This window comes from Oenanthe melanoleuca, chromosome 3 (genome assembly GCF_029582105.1).
Source record: "Oenanthe melanoleuca isolate GR-GAL-2019-014 chromosome 3, OMel1.0, whole genome shotgun sequence".
In the NCBI taxonomy this organism is placed as follows: domain Eukaryota; kingdom Metazoa; phylum Chordata; class Aves; order Passeriformes; family Muscicapidae; genus Oenanthe; species Oenanthe melanoleuca.
In genome coordinates this window covers 22,983,144-23,010,665 of record NC_079336.1, presented here as the reverse complement: position 1 = coordinate 23,010,665, position 27,522 = coordinate 22,983,144, and the positions used below count along the sequence as shown (strand labels likewise).

The 27,522-nt window shown below is 40.0% G+C and overlaps 1 protein-coding gene across 1 annotated transcript; it reads right to left on the bottom strand.

The window, feature by feature from the left end:
* Window positions 1-669: 669 nt before the first annotated feature.
* GFRAL (GDNF family receptor alpha like) lies at window positions 670-27,522 on the bottom strand. Its single transcript, XM_056487619.1, has 10 exons — window positions 27,500-27,522; window positions 23,622-23,756; window positions 17,387-17,545; window positions 14,222-15,058; window positions 13,473-13,529; window positions 12,520-12,844; window positions 10,355-10,614; window positions 7,282-7,380; window positions 2,248-2,329; window positions 670-1,251 (listed from the first exon to the last, which is right to left on the bottom strand). The coding sequence occupies exons 1-10, from the start codon at window positions 27,519-27,521 to the stop codon at window positions 1,164-1,166; spliced, it is 2,064 nt and encodes a 687-aa protein (XP_056343594.1). The 5' UTR covers window position 27,522; the 3' UTR covers window positions 670-1,163.

Here is a 27,522-nt window from a genome sequence, read left to right as displayed (position 1 = left end):
CACTAGATGTAGCCCTGGATCAGTTGCCTCATGGTCAAAACTGAAGGTGAGTTACATATAGTGATAATCCAAACAAAATTAAAACTAATCACATTCAAAATAAAGTTAATTAATCAGAAGATATTGTAACAAGGCAATACATGTGCTATTCATGGTAACAGTTGAGTAAGAAACATCAGTCCGTTATTCTGTGCTCACCAGAACCAGATTGCTACAAACATTTAACAAACACAACTCACTGGCAGTAAATAGAAGCTTAAATCTAGCAAAACAGCTCAGCTATAGAGAGAAATCCAGAGGTCATAGCCACAAAGTGGATCCAGAATGGTGCTTAGGGACCATGACTCCCAGTGCAGTGCAAGGGGACATTTAGGCACTTTGTTCTTGCCTGGAGACAATGAATAGGAAACACAGATGAGGAGATGGTCACAGCTTCTCTGCTGAGAAGCAGGCACTGCAGCCCCAGGCAAGTGACCTTCTCCACTGGGCATCCAGACCAAAAAAAGCTTTCTAAAGTTACTGTATTCAAAGTGGCAAAGCTCACTCTTTTCTTTCAGAAGCATATTGGAGGAGAAATTGAAAACAATTTCAGTGACATTTTGGAGTCAAATCATTATTCCAGAGAGTCATTTTAGTTCTGAAGGGGGTTGTAATCTTGATCTCCTGACCCTGCAAGTGCTCCACCATCAAACTACAGGCAGCTTAGCTGTGACTGCTGCTCCAGGGACTTGGTACCTGGGAGCCTGGTGTGCAAAACTCCCACGTATCTGCTCTTTATCAAGTCTCTAAAATGTTTCTGAGTGGATTTTTTTTTTAATTTCTTCCAGATGATTTGAGATCAGAAAGGGTGGGCTTCAAAGATTGCCATTGTTGATACAGCATTTACACCAGTGTCATGTGCATCTAAAAATGTAGGAAATGTTCAGCTCAGACAGATCTGTGAATCTACACAAATAAGAGAGATGACAGTTTTACCATTTTTACCCCTTTTCTCAGGTTTTGAAAGGCTTAAAATAAGCTAATAAATATAAAAAATATTTTTTATGCTTAACTACAAAATTCCATAATTTATAGCAGTTTTTCTAATATATATTTTATTATCACATATGTACAACAGGCTGGCTTTCAGGAATAGCCTTAAAAAGCACAAGAAACAGAGTAGTTCATCTGTGACTTTTATAATGGGCCATAAATGTTTCAGAAGAATGGTCTGGCGAGGGACTTCTTGACTCATATTTTGTTCTGCAGGCTCTGAAAACAAAGAATGTGCATGTATTTAACAATAAACTATATAGCTTTTGGTTTGAACTTTGGCTTAATTGAAATCAGTGGCAGAATTCCCCTCTCTTTTATGATGAATACTGTGGTATAAAATAATCCCTTCATTGTTATTAATGCATTGTTCTTTCTTCCATTTTCTGTATTCTTTAAATCTGAATTTTCTTTATATGCTGATATTTCTGTAAATGCAAACCTAAAGAGAAATCCTCTGTTCCCATATATCCTTGACTTGCCTTTTGCATTTTTCTACAATTCCTCTTTGATCTGTCTTGGAATTTAATAATGAAATTTGACTCAGTATCCCTCCCACTATACATAGCTCCTGTTACATCATGTTCTGTTACCTATCATCTGACAGTGTAATTCTTGAAATCTGGCCATTTAATTTGGTCCAAGAAAATGTATCATTTAAGAAAAGGCCATGTTCATTTAACTAAGTGAATGCACATTTCTGTTTTCTTACCAAGCATTGGTGTATGGGCAGTTTCTCATACAGAGGGAGGGAGGGAGAGAGGGAGGAAAGGATGGCAGGGATGGTGGGTGTTGTTTACAGAGTCCTATGAGCAAAAATGGCATTTGGCAAGAATATTAACTACAATAGCAGCATTCACAATTTGGCTTCTAAATATGTTAGAATGCTGAATATTCTCATTTCCTTTTTGCATTACCCCGGCCTGCTAGGAACATAGTCTCACAGAATTTTTGAATTCAGATTTCACCTTCCCCTGCCATGGGACAGGAAATGAAACCTCCCAAAGCCTGGGATCTCTGCATGAATGGAGGGCATTGTAGATCCATATCAAATTTCACTCTTCCCTGCTGACACCCACAATGTCAGTTCTTTCCATCACTGGGCTGTTTTTAAAGACAATCACAATGTCCACCTTTCAACTAAGCCAAAACATTTTATTTTCTGTTTTTTTTTCAATTTCCTAGAAGCAGTGATTAATATCCCTATCAAATTACCTGATCTTTAGGAGAGTCAACAGGACTATTCCTAGGATGAGAGCTATGCAGGAGGAGTAAGCAATAATGTAGACATTTTCACCTAAAAATAAAAATAGAAAACATAAATGAAACATTTGCTTTTTTAGTAATAAGATTCTGATTTGAGATCTACATTGAAAACCACATATATGTGAGTTAATTAGCTATCAATTTTGTCAAAGTAATTAAAAGGAGCAAAAATACCTACATGTATGTCAGTGATAGGAATAACTCTTCCTTTGCCACTTGATGCAACATAATTTTCAGACTTCTTTTAGTAAATACCAGCTGCAATAGCACTTCAAAAGTATAGCAGTACCTTTCACAGTGCTGCAGGGGAACAGCTTTTTACTGTGATTTTTGTTTTGGAGTATTCTCCCTGTTGATTTTAAAATGTTTATTTTATTCTGTGTATCAAAGCAGACTTGGCTCTTACTTATCAACTAGACTTATTTTCCTTTTTCACATATTACTGTAATCACAGTGTGGAGCAAGACTTCACCTAGAATCAAATTAATGTAAAATGGGACCTAACACTGTTTTTCTGGGCCCCAGTCCCATGGAGTTTCCTTTTTCTGTTAGGCTTCTCACCAAAAAGTCACTTAGGTGGCTTATGTGCTAAAAATTCCAACTGTTGAAAAACTGGGAGCTGTTTCAAATTTTATTTTTCAAAGGAGGAGTAACCCTTTTTTTTCCTGAAGTAATGAATCCATCGGTCTTGATCAAATATCTGAAGGAAACGTTTCAGTTGAGAGTGTAATATAAGCCCTGGGCACAGGATGGAGAGATGTGGATGTCAGAGACTTGACAGGTGGCCACAAATGCAGAGCCACGAGCCAAAAACACGAGACCTTTGTGTGGCTTTTGTGTTGCACTGGTTCTGTCACCTTTGTACAACCAGGTAAGTTTTGTTTATACAGGAATTCAGAGGGCCCTAGCTGCTCCTGAGCCTCTCCATCCCATGCCCAGGGCTCATGAAGGGCTGTGAAAAGGCCATATTGTGGCCTGTGAGTAAGTTACCAGTTACTGTGTGTTCATGTGCTCTGTATAAGCACACCCAGCCCTAAATGAGGCATTTCTGTGCACACTGTGTGCATGCTGCAGGTCTGCTGTATCACACAGCACAAGCACAGGTGTTTGAGAGCTGGAGCAGCCCAGGAAGGGAGGGAATATGTATTCCACAGCAAGGAAAACAAGGAGCTGAGCAGGGCGTTGGACCTGCCTGGCTTTCATTGTGATCACTTTTTCTGAAAAATCTATCCCAACTTCAAGTTTTCCAATATAAGAAAATGAAAAAAAAGTGATCAAACCACCACAATTAGCACAAATGGAATGAACATTCCATTTAATCCAGTAACCTACTGGAACATAATTAATATGGTGAATTTTTGAAGAAAGAAGGGTGAGGTCTATCTTAAAGAAGGACTGCTAATAATGTATATTAAAAACTGCATCAGCAGTTGGCCCAGCTCTCAAGTTGAAACATTTCTTTAAGATGATGGGTTTTGGCAAAAGAGTAATTTGTAGGCATTTTTTTTCAGTTTCTGAATCTTAATTGTACATGCAGCTATTTTTTAAAACTTTTTACAAGCGTAGGAGCAGTTGTAGGGGCAACAGTTTCTTACTTTTTGGAAGTGGAAAGTGACATTCACGCATATTTTAGGTAAACAGAAACTTTTGAAGTATGTCACTTACCACAAAAATTATTATATCAAACAAATTATGCATTGTGCAGTTAGGGATGGTTAAAAATGGGATAATAATCTTTCAGCAGAGTATTGGGTTCTTTTTCATATAAAATTTGTAAAAGGTGCTTCATTTCAATCAAACAAAACACTGAAATGACCAACTGAAATCTTTTTTCTATTTTTTAACAAAATCTGAAAAAATGCTACTTTTTGATGATTTGCTGGTAAAAGAGATGTTGATTCAGTTCTATCAGGAACAAAGAGGGGTTTTGATGAATCTTACTCTATTGTAGATCTACCTGCTTACGTACTGCTAGTGCATATTCATCAAACAGATTAATCCCAGCCTCTGCTCAGAGGTTTCTTGGCTACCTGCAGTTTGTCATGGACTTTTTTCTGCATTTATAAAACTGTCAGACTGACAGTGTTTGATTCTTTACAAATTAAAGGCACTGGAGCTGAACTAATCTCAGTTCCCACAGCAGCTGGTATACTTAGAGATAAACCCTGCCAATTACTTGTTTATCTAAATACTTAGCACTGCAAAACTCCTCAGTAGGAAATATATGATAAGAGTACAATTTAATACAAAATTTCAACAGTTTTGGATCAAATCAAATTTTATTTGATCTCACAAGAACAGGGTAAGTGTTCTGTATTTCTAGTTTCCTCTCCCATAAAAAACCCACAACTTAGCCTCAAAGCTCCATGGTGATGAAAGTAAATCCTTATCTTCCCACATGAATCATTTTTCAAACTAAAGTGCAGGAAGCAATCTTTTAAATTATTTGGATCTGTAAAGTCATTTATACAATCTGCATAGGATAAAGCCAAAACCAGGCTGAAGATGCATAATTGGGTAGGCATATTAGAAGTTTGGAGAAATTTTATTTGATTTATCACTTTTTGATATTGTTACCAAAATGAGATAAAATTCAATCTCACAGAAAAAGTCTCATTAACTTTTGTATGGTTCTGACTCTGCCCACATCACATTTTTTTAACAGAGTTGCATCAGCCCAAAGATGATGGTTTCTTGGCCTGTTCCCTCCTGGGAATGTGAATGTGTTTAAATCCAGTCAAAATTTTTGCACAATCCTGGTATCCAATTTTTACACCAAAAGCTGGAGTAATGATTTTTAAACTTTCACGTTTCTATTTATTTAAAAATATATTTGAATATATGTATATATGCTTAGATTTATTATTTGCTGTGAAAGACTCCTTCTATTAAAGCAATCTTATCCAATGGGATGATTTGTGATGCTGCTGAAGAAAATAGAGAAATCTAACTGGTTTTTTGTACAGTAATCTATATTTTAAAGTATAAAACTAAGAAAAAGCTGAAGATATACTGAGTTTCTTCTGAGCAGGTTCATCTGTATATGGCCATTCATTCCATCTGGTGAAAGTGTTCCTTGTATCTTTCAATGACAAACTAAGCATTCTTCTGAGATTTTAATGCAGACACATCAGCAGATTTTATCTCGTGGTTTTCAAGCAGAAAACAGCCCAGAAGCAAATGTCTTCAAAAGTCTTCACACATGTGACAGGACACATTTGACAACTTAACTGTTTTGCTCCTGTGCCCTGAATTCTTCTTGGGATTTGATTTCATTAAAGATAAATATTTCGTGAAGATTATAACTCCCTTTGCAGGCTGAGTAATGTACATTTATTAGCATATGACTCCAGGACACTGAGTTTGATTTTTTGGCAGTGGGATTTATGAAATTTCCAGTATGATTTTTACCATCAGGCAGATATCCTGAATCAAATTACTCTTCTTGACCTGGCTTCCTATGAGACTTTTATGGCTTAGAGTTCCCATCTCATGTACATGACAGCTACAATAGAAAGAATATTTTATTGTATGGTTTAGGCTGGTCAGCATTCTTTTTATTTTTCTAAAGCCATCCAAAGTTCTGTTAAGACTTCAAGGAAAGTTTTTTGGAAAGTATCCAGACTTCAATGTGAACAGAATCATCTGGGTGCAGGTTGCTTCTTGCAAGTATTTATCTGAATCTCTGAGTGAAATGTAAAATGCATAATGCATTTTACCCACTGAAAAGGTCTGCAGTTAGAACTAGTCACAGGGGTGTAATATCTCACATTTTGCATTTTCTCACTTAGTGCAGTATTTCTTGTATTATGACTTGCATTATTTAACCACTAGAGTCTCGTTCCAGCTGGGGATTCAGGCTCCCTCTCTAATTGGCAAGGAGGAGTCAATACTTTCAGCAAATGCAGTCCTAAAAGATTGGACTGTTCTTCCTTTGAGGGTCCCTGATTTCTTCTCTGGCTACACAGAGCACTTGGATGACATACATGATTCTTAAGTAACTTTAATACTAATGCTACAGCCAAATGCTTAATTATGCACATACAGGAATCCCATTCCTTAATCCATTTTATATCCTTTGTATCCCTTATCCAGCTTGCCCATTTTAGCAATAGTTGAAGGATGGAGAGGCTAGAAGTCACTTAATTTTCTACTGCATGCAGAGATTGAATTATTTTTTTCACAGTTAGAAGTGTTCTGTATGAACAGTTCTGGGAACTAATTTGTAGTATTGTGTGGAGAATTGTAATCTGCCCTGCACAAGGTAGAACAGGTCACTGTCATTAGAGGTGATATTTGTGCATTAAGCTCTTTAGTGTTCTAGCCCTGTAATTGGCCTCCCTCAAAAGGAAATACAAAATAATATTATTTAAGCAATGAAAACATTTATATATTAATTCAATATCCTTTAATTTTATGTTGCTTAATTTCTTACTGTAAATGCATGGAAATAAAAGCAGCTGCAGCTCTTCAGCCCATGGGATACTGTGTGCCCTTCTGCTGTGTATGAAGGTAGAGTCTGATGGGGTGTAACACAAGCCCCTTCTCAGACCACTTACTGTGGCTCCTGATTTTGTTGTGGTAACTACTACAGAAAGTCAAGAGAGACAGAAGTAGGTGTGACATCAAAGATAATAATTTGTATTACACATTATGACTACTACTCTCTAATGACTGTACAGAGAGTCAGGCTCTGGTAGGCTTAATAGCTTAATTTTCCACAATTATCCTACACTGATTGTGAGACATCTATTTCAAAACCATTTATCAGAGTAATTGGTTCAGTCTGATTAACTTTATTTTGTGGATATATAAGCTAAGCCAAACAGGTAGGGAGATTTTCAGACCAAATGAAGGAGCAACAGGTCAAGCTCACTTGCCTGAACCCACCCAAGGGATCAAACCTTGGTCTTTTCTATCATACATGAGGAATATCTCAAGAGCAGTGCTGTGGAAATCATGGAGTCACTTGCCCAAACTCACCATTAACTGCAGAAGAATGGAGCTGTGCTCTGGAAATCTTTTCCCCTGGCCTTTCTGTATTTACCCAGTGAAAACCTTTCTTCTGAATAGAAATTTGACCTGGACATTGGAAAGAAAATATCCATTCAAAATAGTACTTTAAAGTAATAATATAAGTGAATATTGATATTTTGCTAACAGCTGCAGTATTTATAAAGGGAGCTATTTAAAAATACTGTTTACTGATACCTGATGAACAAATTGAATGAGTGCATAAGTTCTTCCTGCTACACCTCAGTTTTTCTTATGGATGACAAGCACACTTTGAAAATATTCTGTGCCACAAAAGAGCTTAAATTCACTTTTCACATAAACTGTTTTAAAAATAGGCCCACCAAAAGAATTTGGTCCACCAAACCACAAGAGAAGTGGTGAGAAAGAGGTTCCAGTCTGAAGAAATTTCCACAAGGCAGAGTTTATTCTCAAGCTGTGTTGCTAGACTTCAACAAATACTTTTCACAAAGGCCTGTCCTCTCAATGGCCATAATTTCAGGCATATATCTGAAAATACATATCTTCTGTAAGATGAAATGAAAAATAGGATGAATGAAAAATAGATGAAGTGAAAAATAGGAGGTTTACTTAAGTAACATAGTTTACAGAGTAGGAGGCTAAACCATACAAGGATACTTGTGGTCACTCACATGAACAGCAAGCTGAGAAATTTTTGTAATATAAGAAAGACTCATATTTGCAGCCTGGAACATTGTCCAAATAAAAATTGACTAAACCCACCTGTAATCTGGATTTTTTCTTGTGAGATCCAAAAGTACAACCCAGAGATAAAATATTTTGGAAACTTATATTTTTTCTTTCCCTCACTGACATTTTTGCTTATTCCTGTTGAGACACTGATCCCACATTGGCAATGATCCACACTGTGCTTCTGCTTCATGCAGCAGCAGTCAGTCACAGTTCTTGCCTTCCACTGAGTCTGCAGCAAATGCAATCCTGTGAGCACAGCCTCGAGGGAAAACACTTCTAGCAAAGGCAGTGCCATGCAAGAGTAGGAAGAGGAGATGGTGTAAACACCTCTTGTGGCTCTGTTCACACCTGTTCTAGAGGCAAAGATCCCCTTTCCAAAGCCTGGGGATTTGTCTGTTCATAAACATTTCAGAGTTTAAGATCATTGCCATTGTAAGAGTGGAAGTCAGCCAAAGATCACCACCAGGCCTGAGGAATAAATCAGCAATGGGGTTGGGTGGGTGCACTCCACATCTCTGTACTGCCATGCAGAGAATGGCATTAAAAACAAGCTTTGTAATAAAACTCATAACCATCACCATCATCAGTTTAGCTGCATTACAACTAGACATCTAGGAAAAAGAAAAAATAAAGCCAGAATAACTATAAGCTGCAAGTATTCTGTAGAGTTGGTACTGATCCCCAAATTCTTTCTGTTTAACTGCCAGGAAATTGTTGCACAGGACAAGAAACACAACCTTCTGTTTTTCAATCCCAATTATGTTAGGGAAGTTTTAATCACAAAAACCCTCAAACCATTTTATCCTGAGACTGCTTCAGGGAATGGCAAAAGCTCGTCAGCAATTATTTGATTATTCAGACATGAGGATCATCTTTTTGCTTTGTAGGTTAAGGAATAACTAACACAATGATGTGTTCACTCGTTTGGACTATTAAATTCAGCCCTAAATCGAGCAAGTAAATCATATTCATCAGCACTGCTAGAAGTCTCAAGTCTAAGTGTGTTACATTATCACTTTTTCAGGGGATAAGATTTTTAATATTTTCTCAGAGTCTGGATTGGAGTAATGATTAACTGAACTAAGAGTAATGTTTCAGCAACCTGATTTTAATTTTTGGGTAGGCTTTGAGTGACACAAAAAAATTACATCCTTTTCAGTGGTATTATTTTGGTTTTTGGAACTAAACCAGTAGCTACTTCATTCAATGAAATGCATGAACACAATCCATATATGCTTTCAATGTACTGTCCAGTAGATAAAACTATGGAAGAACCATTTCTTTTCAATGAAATCTTTGGATATCATTACCTCTTCCAAGTTAGTTTAAGAATATATATAATTTTAGAGTATACATGTGGAATATAGCTGGCATAGGGCATGATGCACTAGCCAGTAACATATCCTAAGAGGATCTATATTGAAAAATAGCTGGTGTGATAAGTCAGAGATTTGAGGATAAGAGACTGCTTTGGCCATTGATCTGGTTGATCATCCAGTGCATGCAGCTGGAGCACTGCAGGGGCTGCAGATGAACCTCCAGGTTCAGTTTTTGCTGCAGGAGACCAGGACACCCTGTGATAGAGAACCACCCTGTGATTGACCCACGACACAGAAAGTGGGGACAAAGAGGAGCTCTGCTTTGAATGCACTCTGCAGATTCAGAATAAAACATTAATATTTGCTCCTGTATTGCTGTTTATTGCATTAACAATTCTCTTAACCAAAGGCTTGGCATAGACATGTATATTTAAAAAAAATAATTAGCTAATTAAGCACATAAAAGCCATTACTGGCTCTGAGAAAGTACCTATAGTTCATCTCAATTACACCCAGTGTTTTTACTGAAGACCAAATCCTAAAGCCTACTTTAAACAATTGAACTATTTCCTGCAGAATTAATTCTGTTGCTAAATATGTGTAAAGTTTACTAATATTCAGACTCCAAGGAGATAAGAAAGAAAATTCTACTTCATATTACTTGTAAAAGTAGTGTACATAAGTACAATGTTAACCCAAGAATAGGAAGACTTTGGAGTTTTTTAATTTGCATATTAATATGGACTCTAGAAATTATTTCTTTATTTCAGAAAATTCAAATAGTTAGACATGTAGTCAATTTCATTGGTTTACTACCATTATATTTTTTCCCCAAACCAGAGAAAGAAAATTTATGCCCAATTTTTGTTTTGATATGGATTTTAAAAAACCCAAGTCTATAGATCTTGCTGAATACAGTGGTATCAAAGATATAGTAAAGATTTGATGTAAATTAGCATCTTAATTCTCTTTAAAACTAATTGTTCTGTAAATCTGCAAGTGTTACTCACGTAAGTCACTGAAGCAGGATGTGCTGTGCAGCATGTGATGGAAGAGCTGGCACAAAGGCTGCTCCTCAGGAGGCACATTTTGGCAGGTGCACTCCCTGTGCAGCATCGTGCCCCAGCTGCTGATGTAGGCTGCTTTGCAATCAGTGCTGGCAGAACAGGGCATGTCATCCTTGATTAAAGTTTCAAGACAAGCTTCATCACTGTAGCATTTTTTTGTCACATGTTTCCAACACTTTGACCGAAAAGTTGTGTATTTTCTCCTGGTAGGAAAAAAAAAAAAAAAAAAAAAAAAAAAGAATAGCAAAAGAAGTGTGCAATGACACTTTAACAACTGTGATTTCATAAAAGACATCACTAAAAGAAAGTGTATTTCCAAAGTACCACTTAAGCCATAAAAATCACAATATTCAGTGATAGCTAACATAAAAACTTCTCTGATTTTGAGAAAAAGCAACTGCACTTCTAATCAGCATCTGTTTCCCAGGGTCCAGTAAAAAACAGTGTGAATTCTAACAATCTCAGACTCAGAGAAGAAATGTGAATACAGGAATTAGATCAGTCATCACAATGAAACCACACCAGGTGCTGTTCTAGTGGATCCATTTTTGAGCAGTGTGAAGGAAGGACAATCATTCAACCTATTTTGCATTAAATAATCTACATCCAATGTGCACATCCCTTGGCCCTCCAAATGCTAAGAAAATACAAAATGTCCAAGGCTCAGTATAAAGTACAAGTAATTCAGTGAACTTAAACATAAATTGATAGCAGAGATAAATTACATGAAGAATTAACTTGCTACCCAGTTCAGTATTCTCAAATTATTTCTGTTTGTTTGCTGTTTGGATGGAATAAAAATATCCTTTAATGCACTGTAGATGACAATAGAAAATATCCATTCTAAATTAACAAAAAATATGTAGATGTTAATTAAAAGCAAACCTATCACATTAAATTTTAGGGGATAATAAAGGTAAAGTCTAGTACATTGTACATTAGGTCATTAAAATGTTCTTCCTTAATCATATAAATATGTTATTAATTTGCTGTTGACATTGTGTAGTAGCCACAAGCATGTCACATGGAAAAGCATGGACTGTTGCATTACTGGCTAGAAAATTTTAGTATAAGTTTTCATTACACAAGCAAAAGTTTCGAAGCAGATGCCACCTCTGTTCTAATGGAATTATTTTCATTCACCTCCTGATTTATGGATGTGACTAGCCATAATTCACAGACTAATTTTGCTAATTATATGCATTTATTGTCAGTGCCAGGAAACATTAATGTTCCCAAAATGATGGGGAATTCAGCCATTATGATATTACATGTCTGTACATGTACAGATGTACATTTATAGCCCTTTGGCTGTTCTCACTGATATCAATCTCAATAATCTGCACAAAACAAAAACCATCTCTTGACCTCCTGGTTTATTGCCTGAAGGTTAATTTGAGCACAACTTTAATCCACGAGGTGACTACACTGAAAAACAAAGTGGGCCAATTGACCATCCATAAAAGGGGGAAATTAAGTTGAATTACAAACAGGTGCAATCCTGTTGCATGTTTTAAAAATGCAAAATGAAACTTTGAAAAGGCATTATCCTTCATGAGATTTGTGGTCTGTGCATGTTTCTGGCCAGATTTTCAAAAGCTTTTTTGCAAGTATCCTTGAGATGAAGAGAATAAGACAAAAGTTTTTTGAACAGGCCAAACTGGTTGCATGGCTGTTGGGTGCAAGGGGTCAGACTCTGCCCTCAAAAGGTAATTACTTTTACCAAATAAACTTTGTCTGGTCTGCTGCACAAGTTGGGCAAATTGCTGGAGGGCAAAGGTGCAGACAGGCAGGTGTTATCTGAAGGAAGCAGTAATGAAAATTGCAATAGCAAAGTTTGTCCAGCAGAAATGGTGCTAAGTGTCATGATACAGGCAGAAGAAAAGCCCACATTAGATTCCAAACCTTTCTGAAAACCAATCATTTCAGTTTACTTGTGGGATTACTTCTGGAATTGCCACAGTTTACACAAATATCTGTAAAGATGTCAAACACAGCAGATACAGTGCAGAAAATAATTTTGTTATAGCTGAGATATATAGAGTATAATAAAAATGATTTAAATCACTATTCAAAAGGACCTTAGTGAGCAAAGTATTTCTACTCACCTGCACAATTGGTTCTCTTCACACATGTGGATCACATTCAGACACGATGGGGGTGGAACTGCAGCAACTGCACAGGGCTTGCCATGGAGAAGTTCTTTGGCTCTGTGGCAGGATTCATCATGCTGGACACAGTCACAAAATATCATCATTTGGGCAACTTCAAAAGGCATGTTTCCATAGAAGAACCTTATGGCTGCTTGGCATCCCTCCACACTGCACTTGTTTACTGAGCAAACTTTAAGGTACAGGGACAGCTGTTTGTTACACACTTCATCTTCAACACACTCCCTGTTCACATCCAGACAGCTTCTGTTTGTTGTGTATGCTAAAAAGAATAACAGTTTTTAAAATAAAATCTCAAGAAAATTTTTCTCAGGTGATGACTGGCAGGCATCCTGTCTACAAAATTCCCAGTAAATCAAGCTTAATTCTCAAAGCTCTGATCCAGCTCTTGCAGCATTGCCTCTTTTAAGCCTACTGAGTAACTTCTTTCTTTTACTGCTTGACCCTCACAAGCAACCCTCCTGAAACTGCTGAAATCTCCAGCATGCAGACTTATGCTAGGCTATATAATAAGTAGAGAAGAAGAGAATATAAATGGCATTTTTGTACATGTAACATCAGTTTAGATATTTATAGACTTTGAAATAAACCTTGCAAAGATATCTAGAAAATTCTAGACCCCAAAGTGCTTGTGGGATAAGATTTGCTTCTGTTAATTTGACAGAATCATGATTGTTACCTGATTTACATTTACATGACTTGATTCTTACCTGTTACATTTTTGGGTTCTTCTCTATCCAGTACCTTAACTGAAAGTATGTTGGATCTATTAACTCCCTGCTCATTCATTTGAATGAAAAGTATTAATTTTAATCTGAAGGTACGTTGTACACTGTCTGAAAACGGAGCTAAATTTATTTATTAGGATTCATAAGTAAATTCAGACTTACCTTGTTTGGAGAGAGCAGATAAACCCCATTGCAATTTTGTTTCCATACTAATATTGTCTAGAAGAAAAAGTAGAGGTACAGGCATAAATTGTAAATAGTATCTTAGCTTTTTAACTTTCAAGTATTGGCTCACTGTATAAGTATAAGTCAAGTATAAGTCTCACTGGCATAGTGCCAGGAGTAAAAACAAACAAGAATAAAACAAATTAGTTTGACCAAATAGAACCCACTAACAAATTCTAAACCCGCTATTACATATATTCATAAGTTTTGGGGTCAAAGCATGGTTTATCAAAGGCTGCTGCTAACATTTTTTACACAATTATAGATCCTATGAACCCAAGAAGAGATTTTTAAAGCTTCTCATTGCATTATAAAGTCAGATTTCTTGTGAATAAATAAAAGCCAGAGGCCTTAATGTGTTTAACAGTGGACCAGTTTTCAGGTTCAAATAACTTCTTGTCAAGGCTGGCAGACAATTCTTGCTAATAGAAAATTATTTTTATTTGTCTTATACTGTTTCTAGTTATATTGAAAAGCTAAAACCAGCTGATTTAGATCAGGTTGTAACAAATTACCACATTGAAGGACAACAGTATTTGCTCTCAGGCTATCATTTTCTATCAGATTATGAATTTATTTACAAACAAACCTCCTAGAATGATCTTGTTTTCAATATTGAATTGCAAATGGGCAAGGGAACCTTTTTCATAGGCTGTGGACTAGTGTTATGTAGGAACAGCACTAACCTGTGTCAGTGACCAGACTTTTCTCACCATCAGCATCAGCGTTATCACCACCATCGCCGCCATCACTGCCATCACTGCCATCACTGCCATCGCTGCCATCACTGCCATCACTGCCATCGCCGCCATCACTGCCATCACTGCCATCACTGCCATCGCTGCCATCACTGCCATCACTGCCGTCACTGCCATCACTGCCATCGCTGCCATCACTGCCATTGCCGCCATCGCTGCCGTCACTGCCATCACTGCCATCGCCACCATCGCTGCCATTGCTGCCATTGCTGCCATCGCTGCCATCGCCACCATCGCTGCCATCGCTGCCATCACTGCCATCGCTGCCATCGCTGCCATCGCTGCCATCGCTGCCATCACTGCCATCGCTGCCATTGCTGCCATCGCTGCCATCGCCACCATCGCCGCCATCGCTGCCATCACTGCCATCGCTGCCATCGCCACCATCACTGCCATCGCTGCCATCGCTGCCATCACTGCCATCACTGCCATCACTGCCATCGCTGCTATCCCTGTCACCAGCTCCCGAGGCCTGGCTCTCCCGAGCGCGCTGCACGCAGGGGTGGTTGAGTATCCCCTCCCAGATGCGGGTGCAGCTGGGCTGCTGCGGCGCGGAGCAGCTGCACCTTGCCAGGGCAGTTTTCCTCAGGTGCCTCCAGGCCAGCAGGCACCTGGCAGAGCCGGGGGGGCTGCAGCTGTTTGCAGCTGGCCGGCACGCCCGCTGGAAGCTGCCCAGGGCGGCCCAGCAGCCGGGCCGCTCCCCGCGGCCTCCGTGCTGCCCAGCGCTCTGCTCGGCCCCCCAGCCCGAGAAAGACTCCAAAGAGCCTGCAGGAAGAAGCACAAACCCAGCTCTGAACCAAATGGCACAAAAACTCCGGAAAAGGGCGCTTGTCTTAACGCATTGCAATGAGCGAAACGGCCCTAGCTTAATTCCGATTAAACACGTAATGATTCAGAGCCTTACAAACTAATGAATTGTGGGATTCTGGGGAGAAAGCAGGCTTGGATTTTGTCAAGCTGCTCAAGGAAAACGTGAGAGAAAGAATTGCAGCAACGATTAAGCACCTGCTGGACGCGTGAGAGCCGTGATGCTTTCGTGACAGCATGTTTTTGTTTACTGTAGGAATACTGAACAAGCTTAAGCCACAGTGAACATGTCTGAACACATCCAGACCCTAGTCTGTATTGTGTACACCAGCCAAACTATATTTAGCTGTTTTTCTTCATATTTTGCTGTCTAGTTGTTTTTCTGCATATTTTCCTGTTTCTTCACAGGCTCAGCTGTTTTTCTGTGTATTTCTTAGTTTAAACCACTGTTTATAGCAGGTGCACCAAATGAACCATTTTTAAGCGTTTTTCTATAACTTTTTAAGACCCTTCAAAGCTGCTGAAACATCAACTGTGCTAAATCGGGAGAGAAGGAGCTAAAAACCAGAATACCGAAATTAAAAGACCCAAAATAAAGGTGGGCAGTGAAGTTTAAACAACCACTGATCACCACACTTGAAGAGGTCGTGCAAGGCACATGAACAGCATAGAAGCACCAATCAAAAAATGTGTGATCATGTAAACAGTAGTCTTAAAATGTACAACTAAAGCTAAAAAATTAACAAGAAATCTGCATAATCAAAATAATTTCCTGCCCAGAAGGTCTATTTCTCCCACATATTACCTTCCTTGAACCAATGAAATTGAGTCTATCCTCAGTTCCACGATCTAGTCTATAAAAGTGTCATTTGTTTATTTTAATGAAGGGCGTTTTGCTTCTCTTCTGCCTGAAGGAAGTTTGTTTCTACATCCTTTTCTCTGCTCTCCTAGCCTGGTAGCACCAATGAATCTCCCTCATTTTTACTGTGTGCTGTCAGGTATATAGGACAGCCCACTCCAACAGTTCAGCTGCAAAACAGTAGTAAAAAATCCTCACTAAAATTACTGCATAAAGAGTTTAACTTCACATAATTTAACCACCTACAGTCTGGATTTATCATGGATTATCATCTTAAGCAAAAGAGTAATTTTTAAAGAGAGAATAATATTTCCAGATAGTGGTTGATTCATTAGCTAAAACAGTAATTGAAGTTAGAGAGGGAGAATTACTCCTGAAAGTGCCTAGCAACACCATATGCTATCCTTTGCAGGTAAACTCAGCCTACTGTAAGTCCATCCAAACTTGTTTCTACAGTGGTGAGGAATGTAATCTCAGTTGGCAAAAAACCACAACATTATGGCATTTTGCTTAGAAGCATAAGCAACTGCTCCAATGACAGCAACATCAGGTTTAAGATATCAATCCTGCTTGTTTGGGGCAAGGAGTTTAGGGATGTTTTTATTCCCTCTGCAATAAGACCACATATTCTAGTACTGAATGATGAATGCTGTGTGATGCCAGTAGGGTATGTGATGGACCAGTGCCAGGAATCACTTTGAAACTCACTTTAAAACCCACTTTTCAGACTCTCATTCACTGCATGATTTTACCTCTCTTGTGTCAGCTTTGCTAATCATTATGCCAGGAGACTTTGGACCAGAAACTGCAATTTCTTAATGTACTAAGTAATTCTTGATTACAGAGATAGGCTTTCTGCAGGGATAAGGGTTCTCAGAAAAATAAAAAATAAATTGAGGGGCCTACGGATTACAACAGAATTTTTAAAACATGCACTATATATTATGTGCAGCTTTCTGAAGGTGGTGCCTATGTTTCACAAATCCAGTAGCCTCTCCTAGATGTAGTGAAGGTCCTCCTGCAGCACAGTGTGACACAACTGCACCCCTGTGCACCCCCATTCACTCATCCTCCCATTCAGAAGGTACTGGATGTGTATACACAACCTAGATCCAGTGGCTCTCAAATCTCCATGGGCAATGAGTAGCCCCCAGAACACATTGTGTATTCACTCCTGCTTCCCAGGGGATTCAACAGGAGTTTTAGAAGCCATTGAATTCCTCACATGCATTTTATTGCTTTTGTTTGTGGCATTTCTTTCATACGCATGCTGGAGCGTGAATATCATAGAAAAGACAAAACTAATTTTTTGGGGGCATTTGTCAGACTTGAGAATCTGCAAAGAAAATTGAATCCACTTAAAATGGTGGTTACAAAATTACTGGGTTTGGTTTGGTCTTCATAATTCCAACTTTATGTTTATTTACCTTTATTAATGCCGCACTGTTTCCCAAGCAAAGTTGTGATGCTACAGATGTTGTCTGAAGTGCAGACACAGCTTTTAAATTCTGGGTATTCATCAGCCAGGACCTGGATTATCCTATTACATCCAACAGTGTCTTCTGCCTTGCATCTATTACCTAGAACTCACCATTAAAATTATAATTTCATTAATGTTTATGAGTGCTCAAGGGATATGGTTACATAAAACAATTCAATTGAAGAACAAAAATAATATGCTTTGCCAAGAGAAGATGGTTTGTCATACTTTACAAATTTTAAATAACATTCAAAGTAATATAATAAAGCTGTGGATACAATATTGACTTCTTTTATTTGATCTGACCCATTGCCAGAATATCTGCTCACATTTACAAAGCACATAAAACCTTAAACTCACGCCTTTTATTTTAGGCAGGCAAGGCACAGAGACCAAACAAAAAAGGAGTGGAAGGGGCACAACTTGAACTGAGAACTTATCTTGGCCCTGTGTAGTAGAAATGAGGTGCCTGGCACAGGGACAGGAACACACAGTGCAGGCTTGAGGCATCACCATGTGACGGAGTGAGAGACAGGACACAGAGGGCAGACCCAGCCCCATGATGATGGTGATGACATCCCCAGGCTGAGGAGATGCCAGCTCTGGGTCAGAGTCTCTCTCTCATGTGAGGATGGTGCATGCCTACAAATGCCATTTGGATATTCTCTTGAACTGCTACCCTATAGAAAAACTTCACTGCCTAAGTTTGAGAATAACAATAAATGTAAAGTAGCCCAAGAATAGTCTGATTTTTAGGATTTTTATAATAAAAATGAAGGGTAAATTAATATTAAAAAAATAAATGTGCAATGGCCCTGTTTCAAGTCTGTTTGCATGTGCACTTGGACTGAATGGTAAAAACTCACATGGGATGCCAGGTCATATTTTCCATGTATGTGTAGTGAAAATAAAGAGCAATAGTTTGTGGTGCAAAGGTAAATCAATAAACCATCTACTTTATGAGCTAAAAGCTTTTCTAAAATCTTATTATTATGATAGTGGGATTGAGTGGATCCTCAGCAAACTGGCTGCTGACACCAGGCTGTGTGGTGCAGTTGGCATGCTGGAGGGAAGGGATGTCCCTGGAGGGACCCTGACAGGCTGGGGCAGTGGGCAGTGCAAACCTTATGATGCTCAGTGAAGCAAAGTGCAGTGTCCTGCAGCTGGGGCGTGGCAGTCCCAGACACAGCTGCAGGTCGAGCAGAGAAGGGATTGAGAGCAGCCCTGCAGAACAAGACTTGGGTGTGGGGGCTGGTGGAAAACCTGTCATGGGCCAGCAGTGCTCACTCAAAGGCAGCTGTGCCCTGGGCTGCATTCACAGCAGAGTGGCCAGCAGGGTGAGGGAGGTGACTCTTCACCTCTGCTCTGCTCTCGAGACCTCACCTGGAGTGCTGCACCCACCTCTGGTGTCCCCAGCACCAGAAGGGCTTGGAACTGTGGGAGCAAGTCCAGACAAGGGCCAGGAAGATGATAACAGGGCTGGAGCCTTCCTCTACAGGCACAGGCTGAGAGAGTTGGGACTGTTCAGCCTGGAGAAGGTGAGGTTGTGTGGAGACCTCACAACAACCTTCAGCTATCTGAAGGGGCCTAAGGGAAGCTGGAGAGGGACTCTGTTGGGAACTGTAGTGACAGAACAAGGAATACTGGGCACAAACTGAAAGAAGAGAAATTTAGGTCAGATTTCAGGAAGAAATTTTTTCCTGTGAGGATGATGAGACAGGGAAGAGGTTTCCCAGGGAGGCTGTAAATGCCCATCCCTGGCCATGCTCACAGCCAGGTTGACAAAGCCTTGAGCAGCCTGGTCTGGTGGGAGGTGTCCCTTCCCATGGCAGGGGTATTGGGACTAGATGATCTCTAAGGTCCCTTCCAGCCCTCAACGTTCTATGATTCTGTGATTTATTATTGCTTAGGAAGGTTATGCATTACTTAAGAATGTTACATGTGAAGCAGTTTAATTTAATTTAGATAAGTTTTATTTTGTGATAGCCATGATCTACCTTGTTGAAACAGGTATGTGCTGCTCCAGCACATTTCCTCTCTTTACTTCACAGATATTAAATGTCTCACAATCTCTAAGAGAAGCAGTGCTTGGCCCACAAGATCCAGCCAGGTCTCAGGGCAGAATGAGGATTGGTTTTAGTCTCCTGAGCACACAGGCTGATGTCTCTGCCCTGCAAATGGTGCTGTCTGGTTCCTGCCTTGCTGCCTCCCCACAGGTGTGGAGCAGCAGACTCTGCACTCAGTAAAACTGCAAAGTGACAAGAAGTCCTGTGTCACCAGTACCACGGGCAAGCTTTGATGTCACCAGTTTTAAAATCACTTATATATTGTTGACACAAATAGCAATGGAAGGCAAGGGAGGCAAAGCTCTGCAAGAGGGAACAGTGCATTTTGCCTGTGCCTGAAATAATGAGAATCAGCTATTCCAAACTTCATATCCCTGTCCTGATCCCCCTTTTTTAAACATTTTTGCATTGCCCTTTCTCCAGTTGCTGCCTAAGGAGGGTTTGAGGGATATATCAAATAATACACTCCTAGAGGGGAGTGTCACAGGCCAGCAAGAGCCTCTGCTCCCACTCCACCTCTTGCATCAGCAAAGAAGGTGATGGTGGCTGTATCTCTCCAACCTCATCTTCAACTTTCCTTCTGCTTTTTCAGAAATAGATCATCACCCTTGATCCTTAGCCCTCACAGTTCCAGAAGTCAAGGAACTCAGGAGATTTATCAAAGGCCACAGACATAGGATAGTCCCTGACCATAAAAATAGAATGGAAAGGATGAGATGACATGGCCCTTCAAGATGAGTATGGGAATATTCTACTTCATATTTATCAACTAAGTAAGGGATGATAAAAGAATTTCAGGAAATCATATTCCAGTCGAAAAAGAGCAAAAAAGATCAGGAGGGGCTTGTGTAAAAATTAGCTTATTCACAAAATTTATGACTGTCTTTTTCAAGGTGCAGAGTACACTTCAAGGGTGAAGGTGAGAAGAACTAGAAGAATAAACCCCCACACCCAGTTTATTCTGAGCAGCACCCCAGCCTCACTTAGCTCACCTGTCTTCAAGACACTGACCAGTTGTGGCCAGGAGTCAGGGGCTGTGTTCAGTGGCCCCTGTGCTGTGAGCTCTGGGCTGAGCCAGCACCTGATGGTCAGGGATGGGGCAGAGGTTGTGGGGCTATGCAAAGGGCATAGACAGAATCAGGAAGCACATCAGATTTATGGGGCTCCCTTCTTGAAAACTGTATAGAAATAACCTATTATCAGTATTGCTCTGTTTGTACATGGTATTGATTCAGCTGTGACGAACGGCAGAAAATATTTTATTACTGGTTTTCAATTATTGGTGCTTTACCAGAGATTAGTTCTAGGCAATATATTTTATCTTATACATATGCTTCTAAGGCATTTACAAAAAAAAAAATGCTCTCTCAACCTAATGCTTGGCAGCCATTATTCATGATTTGTTTTATTTATAGGTACATAATTCATGTACACAGGACCACAGATAGAAGCATGACAGAGTAGAAGCTGACACTCCCAGAGTGATAATCTCTGCTGTTGCTTAATCAGCTCTTCAGTCATCTCAGTGGGAATTGAATTTGAAAACTACAGGGGAAAGTCTGAGGTTTCTCTCTCTGGCACTGGTGAGACCACAGTTTGGATAGATCTCCAGAGATCCTTCAAACCTCAGTGAGTCTGTTATTCTAAGAAAAGTAAACTCATCAAAATTTAATTCAAAATGTGATTCCTTAAAATTTAAGTGATCTGAATTGCTTTTTTTTTTTTTAAACTTTTACTGTCTCCCATTCAGAAAAATTAAGAAAATTTATACTTATGGTTAAATCAGAGTTCAGAAATGTCTTTTTTTTTTTTTTTTTTTTTTTTTTTTTTAACATTGAAATAACAGAAGGAAAATAAACCAGTCCCACAAACAAATCATAAAAGCCCGAACCTTAAAGTCTTCATTCTGCAGGGCTGAAACTCTTTTGATTTTTTTCAGAACGAAAAATCTTATTTCACCAAAATTTAATATTTCTATCTTTTCTATCCTGACCTGGAAGCTGATTCATAGATGTTTTCACACTCTGTTTTTTCTTTCTACCATATTTTGGCCACAGAGTTTAAGGAAGGATTTGACTCTGAAAATTATAACTGATACTCTGGAAATGCTGCTGGAGTAGTGGGGAAGCAGTGATGGAAAATTTGACAGGAAAAGGAGTGACTTAGGCAGTAGTTTGGAGAGTGTTCCCAGACCTTCACTGAAGAGCAAAAGATGGAAGTCTTGATAATGGGCACATTTAACTTCGAGGTTACTGTCTGATGGACTGAGTTATTGAACTTGTACCCCAAAGGAGTTTAATTATCATTTGTAGTTTGGTTTTGCATAAAGAAGCTAACAAACAAATATTTACCCCATTTTCTATTGCCTCCAAGTAACAGGCTTGTGCTCAAAGGACATTTTCCATTCCTACAGCTCATCCATGAAGTTTCTAGACTTGCACATGACAGGCAGTATAGTGCTATTCTTGCTCATGATGCTGCTGGTAGGTTTTCTATCCCTGTTTCTGTGGGCTGAGAGGTACCATCAGCTGTCTGACTGGATTTACATGCTCTGGGATCAGGGTACCTAACAAGTACATTTAGTATAATTTGCCCTAGAACCAACACAATATTTGAGTGCTCTGCAATGCTGGAGAGCCCTTGCCAAAAGCTGTTATCCTAAGGAAACACACAGATGCAAATCCACACAAGCAATCACAAGAGTAATTATTTCTGGAAGGTTTCTCTGGCCCAGTTACAGGTATCATTAATACAGTGAATAGGTACATAGGACAATAAGAGAGAGCAATGCCATATTATGGGACAGTGTTGTATATCCAAAGGGGGGCCACAGAAGTAATCATGCTGGCCCACCTCATCTGGCAGCAGGGGATCAAGATTAACAGGCTACAGCACAAACATATGTCTTTGTGGCAAGTAGTCCTGGTGCTAATGGGCTTGTGAATGATGTGAGCTTGTCCTGCTTTGGTTCTAGAGAGCTCATCTGTAGGTCACTTGAGCCAGAAAGTACTGCATATTCCAATAATTTTTTTCCTTTTTCTAAACAGCAGCCATATCTTTTGAAACTGTTTCACTTCACATAAAATATTTAACAGGTCAATAGAACATGGGCTGAAGCCCAGCTGCTTTGGGTACTGTAGTAACTGTTACATTATCATGTATTTTTCATTTACTTCATCTGTTCTTAAAAGTATTCAGCCATTCTGTGATACATAAATAAGTATCTGGGAACAGACACACAAAGAAAGACTCCTCAGAGGCTTTTAAATATTGTCTTGTGACTTGGGACATTTGGGACACCAAATACATGCAACAGATCCGACAGACAGAGGCATTCATGCAGGTAGCATGGTCTTTCCCTGATTAAAACATAGATTATTTGAAAGTGAAGCACCAGCTATTGGAAATGCAATAAACATAGAAAGAGACTAAATATCTGCCTTCAGTTACATGAGAACCTGTTTAACAATTCGAGGAGGCCTAATGTCATAATCTGTACTTTATAATACCACCACCCCCTGCAAATGAATCCCAGTGATGTGTTGGTATTGTTCACTGAATAAATACAGTGTGCCCCCCTCATTTTTCTTTGAGGCATTCCTTATTTTATTTGTTTCTTATTCCAGTACAAGAATTAAAAATTACTCTAAGTAACTACTGCATTGTTTAGGGTATTGTGTGAGATGGCAGGGACATCTTCCACTAGACCCATCCAGCCTTGCCTTGAACACTGCCAGGGAGGGGGCAGATCAACTCCTCCAAATTCTCTCAAACAAAGTTGGAAGTTCTTTTCCAGTTGTATGCAGGCTTTATTTAACAGGATCCCACAGAAACCCACTTTCTGCTGAATTCAGACTTTTTGAGTTGGTTCAGGCTCTGACTTTGCTCATAGAGAAGAAATTTCATTCATCACTTTCTTGAAGAGACAGTGTCACTGTTACTAAAAGTAGCACTGGCCATTGTAAAGGGTTTCAGAAGCTGACTGTCTTTTGCCATAATTTTTCTCTTTGAAATCTCACCAGCTTCATTTAGTTATCACAGCAATACTGTAATAAACTGTAAATATGCAACCATACAGCAATTCAAAATTGAGCTATGTACACCATACAGAATTACCTGAAATATTGCAGGCATCTTCAACCATATTCCAGACACTCTCACATCCTTTTCCAGCATTAATACATTGTTCCCTCAAGTGCAGACAGTCAGTAGTCTGGACAGTAGATATACATGTGAAGTAAATGAACAACACTGTAAAAACAGAATATAATGACTATTTAATGCAGTTGATACTGTACTGACCCTTTCCCTTTACACATAAATTTTAAAAATATAGTTTTTCTATAGATTCACATTTGCTATCAAATTCATTTTTAGCAGAATAAAGCTTTTTCTCAATGTTGCAACTGGAAAATTAAATTTAAATGTTCAAAGTTTCAGCATGGCATATTTTGCATTGGTTTTACCCCAGTGTTATAACAACAACCATATCTATATTTGACATCAGTGCATAGATATATAGAAATTGCTGCAGTTCTGAGATCCATAATAAATTACAGAAAGAAAGACAGTATAAAATTCAGAGGAAATAGCATTTTATTTACATGAAATCTCACCAAGCTGGGCTTTTTAGGAATTCCTATGAATAGAGTGTGTGAAAGAGATTTGACAACTACACAACTGTTAGATAATAAACCTGATTTTTTCTTTATAAATACAGTATTCTTCACTCTCTTTATTTTGACTTCACAGACACATCATTTCTTGAAAGTAACCCCCACATTTATGCCTTTATCTGTTTTCCTGAGGGCATTAAGCCTGTTAATTACATTTAAAAGTTCTGGAGGTTTCAAGGTAAAGAATTTTAAAGCAGCATTGCCTGTGACTTATCAGTAGAAAATTAAATTGGCTTGTTAAGAAAGGATAAATCAGCTGGAGTTTTGCTCTTTCATTAACATTCCCATGGTAAGACAACCTCTAATTTGTAATCATGTATCTTTATTTTCTATAAAATTAAATTTCAGTCACTGATTTCAGGCCTTATCAAAATGCCTTCTGAAAACCTGATGTTCTTTAGTTGTTGAAGGACACATCATTTCTCTGACCAAATACTGTCTCCCCCCATCATGTTCAGGTAAATTCATATGGAATTTGAGTGGTTTCCAGCATTGTTTAATCCCTTAAACATCATGTGCAAGAGGCATGAAATATTGCTACAGGATTTGTCCAGACCCTATTCAAAGAAATTAAATTTTCCAATGATACATTTTAGAATAAGAAATTTTGTATCAAATATCCCTCTAGATAAACTCAAACAGCCACTACTGTTTAGAGGTGATGCCATCCCTTCTAGAAATTATTTACCAGTGATATAATAATGCTGCTGTAGGGAACAATATTGGATGCATGTCAATAAACACGAAGCAATATTTAATACTTTATAATTGACAGGTGCAACAGCAACTAGTGTGCCTGTGAGACAAAGAAGAGGCCACATGTGCTTATTATAGCTGGTGCTAATCCTTCCTCACTTGTGCATATTCCTGGCAGATCCCTGCAGGACTGGTGGTGATTTCAGTGCGTTCCAGCCTGAAACACTCCTAGGCTGTGTCTGCTCATCAGCCTTGAAGACACATTGATAAAAACAGCTCCAATCTCTTGACATTGAGGAATGTGCAGCTGGCCCTGTCCATAGTGACAATTTTGGGTTATTATGACATCATTTTAGCTCTAGGATTGTCTCCAAGAGATCTTTCTTAATGTAAAATTACTCACTATTTACTCAGGTGACAGAGAAAAGAAGTTGCCAAATACCTCACAGGTTAAAATGACTGCATATATAAACCAATACAAAATTAAAATCCCACAAATTTATTAAGAAAAGGTATTTTGCTGGATGACCATTTATCTATTTTGTAGGTTCTAACACAACAGAAGATTTACTCATCTGACTAGGATTCACAGCACAAAGTCTCTGTGCTCTCTTCCACATGTTGAGACAGTTTTCAAGGAGCAGTGGCTGAGACAGTCAAAACCAGGACTGATTGCACAGCCTTCCTGCTACTTTTTAGGGAGTATTTCATACTGCTGCTCATTTTGAACCTACCTGGAAACTGGCCACAAAATGGGAGGAAATGTCTTTGCAAAATAAAGAGGTGAGTAGCATCATCTATGATTGAAGGCACTTCAGCCTAAGAAAAGGCTTCTTTAGGTCTAATGACACATTATGGATGGGTCTCTGTTTCCTTAGCAGCACAGAGGGGGTACACTGCCACAAGCCTACATGAAACAAACTGTCCTATATGATTTTAGAATTCAGGGCACCGTAGCTTATGCAATTCCTTAAACTGACATTTACTACTCACTTATTTATTCTCATGTTTGGAATACTAAGTGACTTCTGCATAGAAGAGTTCAGGGTATCTAAGAGTCAGTTTGTAGCTAAAACTTTTAGAGAGATCCATATTGACAAGAAGACACATTTAAATTTCTACAGATGTCTGCATTTTTATGCAAAGGCCTATTGATTCACTGGGTAGGTGTAAAATTCTCTGTTCTCTGTAGAATTTGGTGTCTAAGGTCAAAAGGAAGAGGGAAAAGGAATATTTTAGCACTTTCATTTTGGAGATTGGGAACTGAGGAATGGAGGAATTACATTTCCCATTTCTGAAATCCTAAAAAAAATGTAAATAAGTAATAATGAATATTGGGAAATCAAGGTATGATTTCCATCCAATGGCAAGAGCAGTGAGATAACAAGCTCCAAAAGCAAAATGACAAACAACAGCTGAATATACTTTGAATGTAGTTGAAAAGTCATAAAGAACAACTTTATTCTAACAAAAACTGGGGCAGAACTACCTACGGAATACTTTGAACACAGAAATATAAGTTTAGAGTAGTGGGTATTAAACAGAGAAGCAGCAGGTATACAGAACGTAGTGAGTAGAAAAGGAGAATAACAAAAATTAAAACATCCGTGTCTCATCATATTCTACCTGTACCGAATCTTTCCGTACCAGCTGTGTTGATTTCCCCTTTTCTCCACTCAAACCCAGAGGCAGTGTCAGCAGCAGCCCTGTGTGCAGCGCGGGCAGCACCCAGTGCTCCCTAGCCAGCAACAGGCGGCTGCTCATTCGGGCCGGGCATCCCAGCCGGGGGTCCCAGCCGGGGATCCCAGCCGGGGATCTCAGCCGGGCATCCCAGCCGGGCATCCCAGCCGGGCATCCCAGCCGGGCATCCCAGCCGGGGATCTCAGCCGGGCATCCCAGCCGGGGATCTCAGCCGGGGATCCCAGCCGGGCATCCCAGCCGGGGATCCCAGCCGGGGATCCCAGCCGGGGATCCCAGCCGGGGATCTCAGCCGGGCATCCCAGCCGGGCATCCCAGCCGGGGATCCCAGCCGGGGATCTCAGCCGGGGATCTCAGCCGGGCATCCCAGCCGGAGATCTCAGCCGGGCATCCCAGTCGGGGATCGCAGCCGGGGATCTCAGCCGGGGATCTCAGCCGGGCATCCCAGCCGGAGATCTCAGCCGGGCATCCCAGCCGGGCATCCCAGCCGGGGGTCCCAGCCGGGCATCCCAGCCGGGCATCCCAGCCGGGGATCCCAGCCGGGCATCCCAGCCGGGGATCTCAGCCGGGGATCCCAGCCGGGCATCCCAGCCGGGGATCTCAGCCGGGGATCCCAGCCGGGCATCCCAGCCGGGGGTCCCAGCCGGGGGTCCCAGCCGGGGGTCCCAGCCGGGGTGTCCCAGCCGGGGGATCCCCGCCGCTTCCATCCTTCCCTCCACTTCCATCCCTTCCCAGCCCTGCCCTGCCCTGCCGGGGCTCCCCGAGCGCCGCCAACAACCCCCGGTGCCCCGCCGGGAGACCCGCGGGGAAGGAGCCCTGGGGGAAGAAGGGAGGGTAGGGGGCGAGGCGAGGGTCCGGAGGGTCGGGAGGGTCCGGAGGGTCCGGAGGGTCGGGAGGGTCCGGAGGGTCCGGGCCCGCACTTACCGGGGCCGAGGAGCGCGGCCATG

Coding starts and splice junctions, on each gene's coding strand:
- GFRAL (XM_056487619.1), bottom strand. CDS start 27,521: ATGGCCGCGCTCCTCGGCCCCG. Junction 17,546..23,621: donor AGATGCCTGCAATATTTCAG/GTAATTCTGTAT, acceptor TTTAATGGTGAG/TTCTAGGTAATAGATGCAAG. Junction 12,845..13,472: donor ATCTGCTCTCTCCAAACAAG/GTAAGTCTGAAT, acceptor TATTCTTTTTAG/CATACACAACAAACAGAAGC.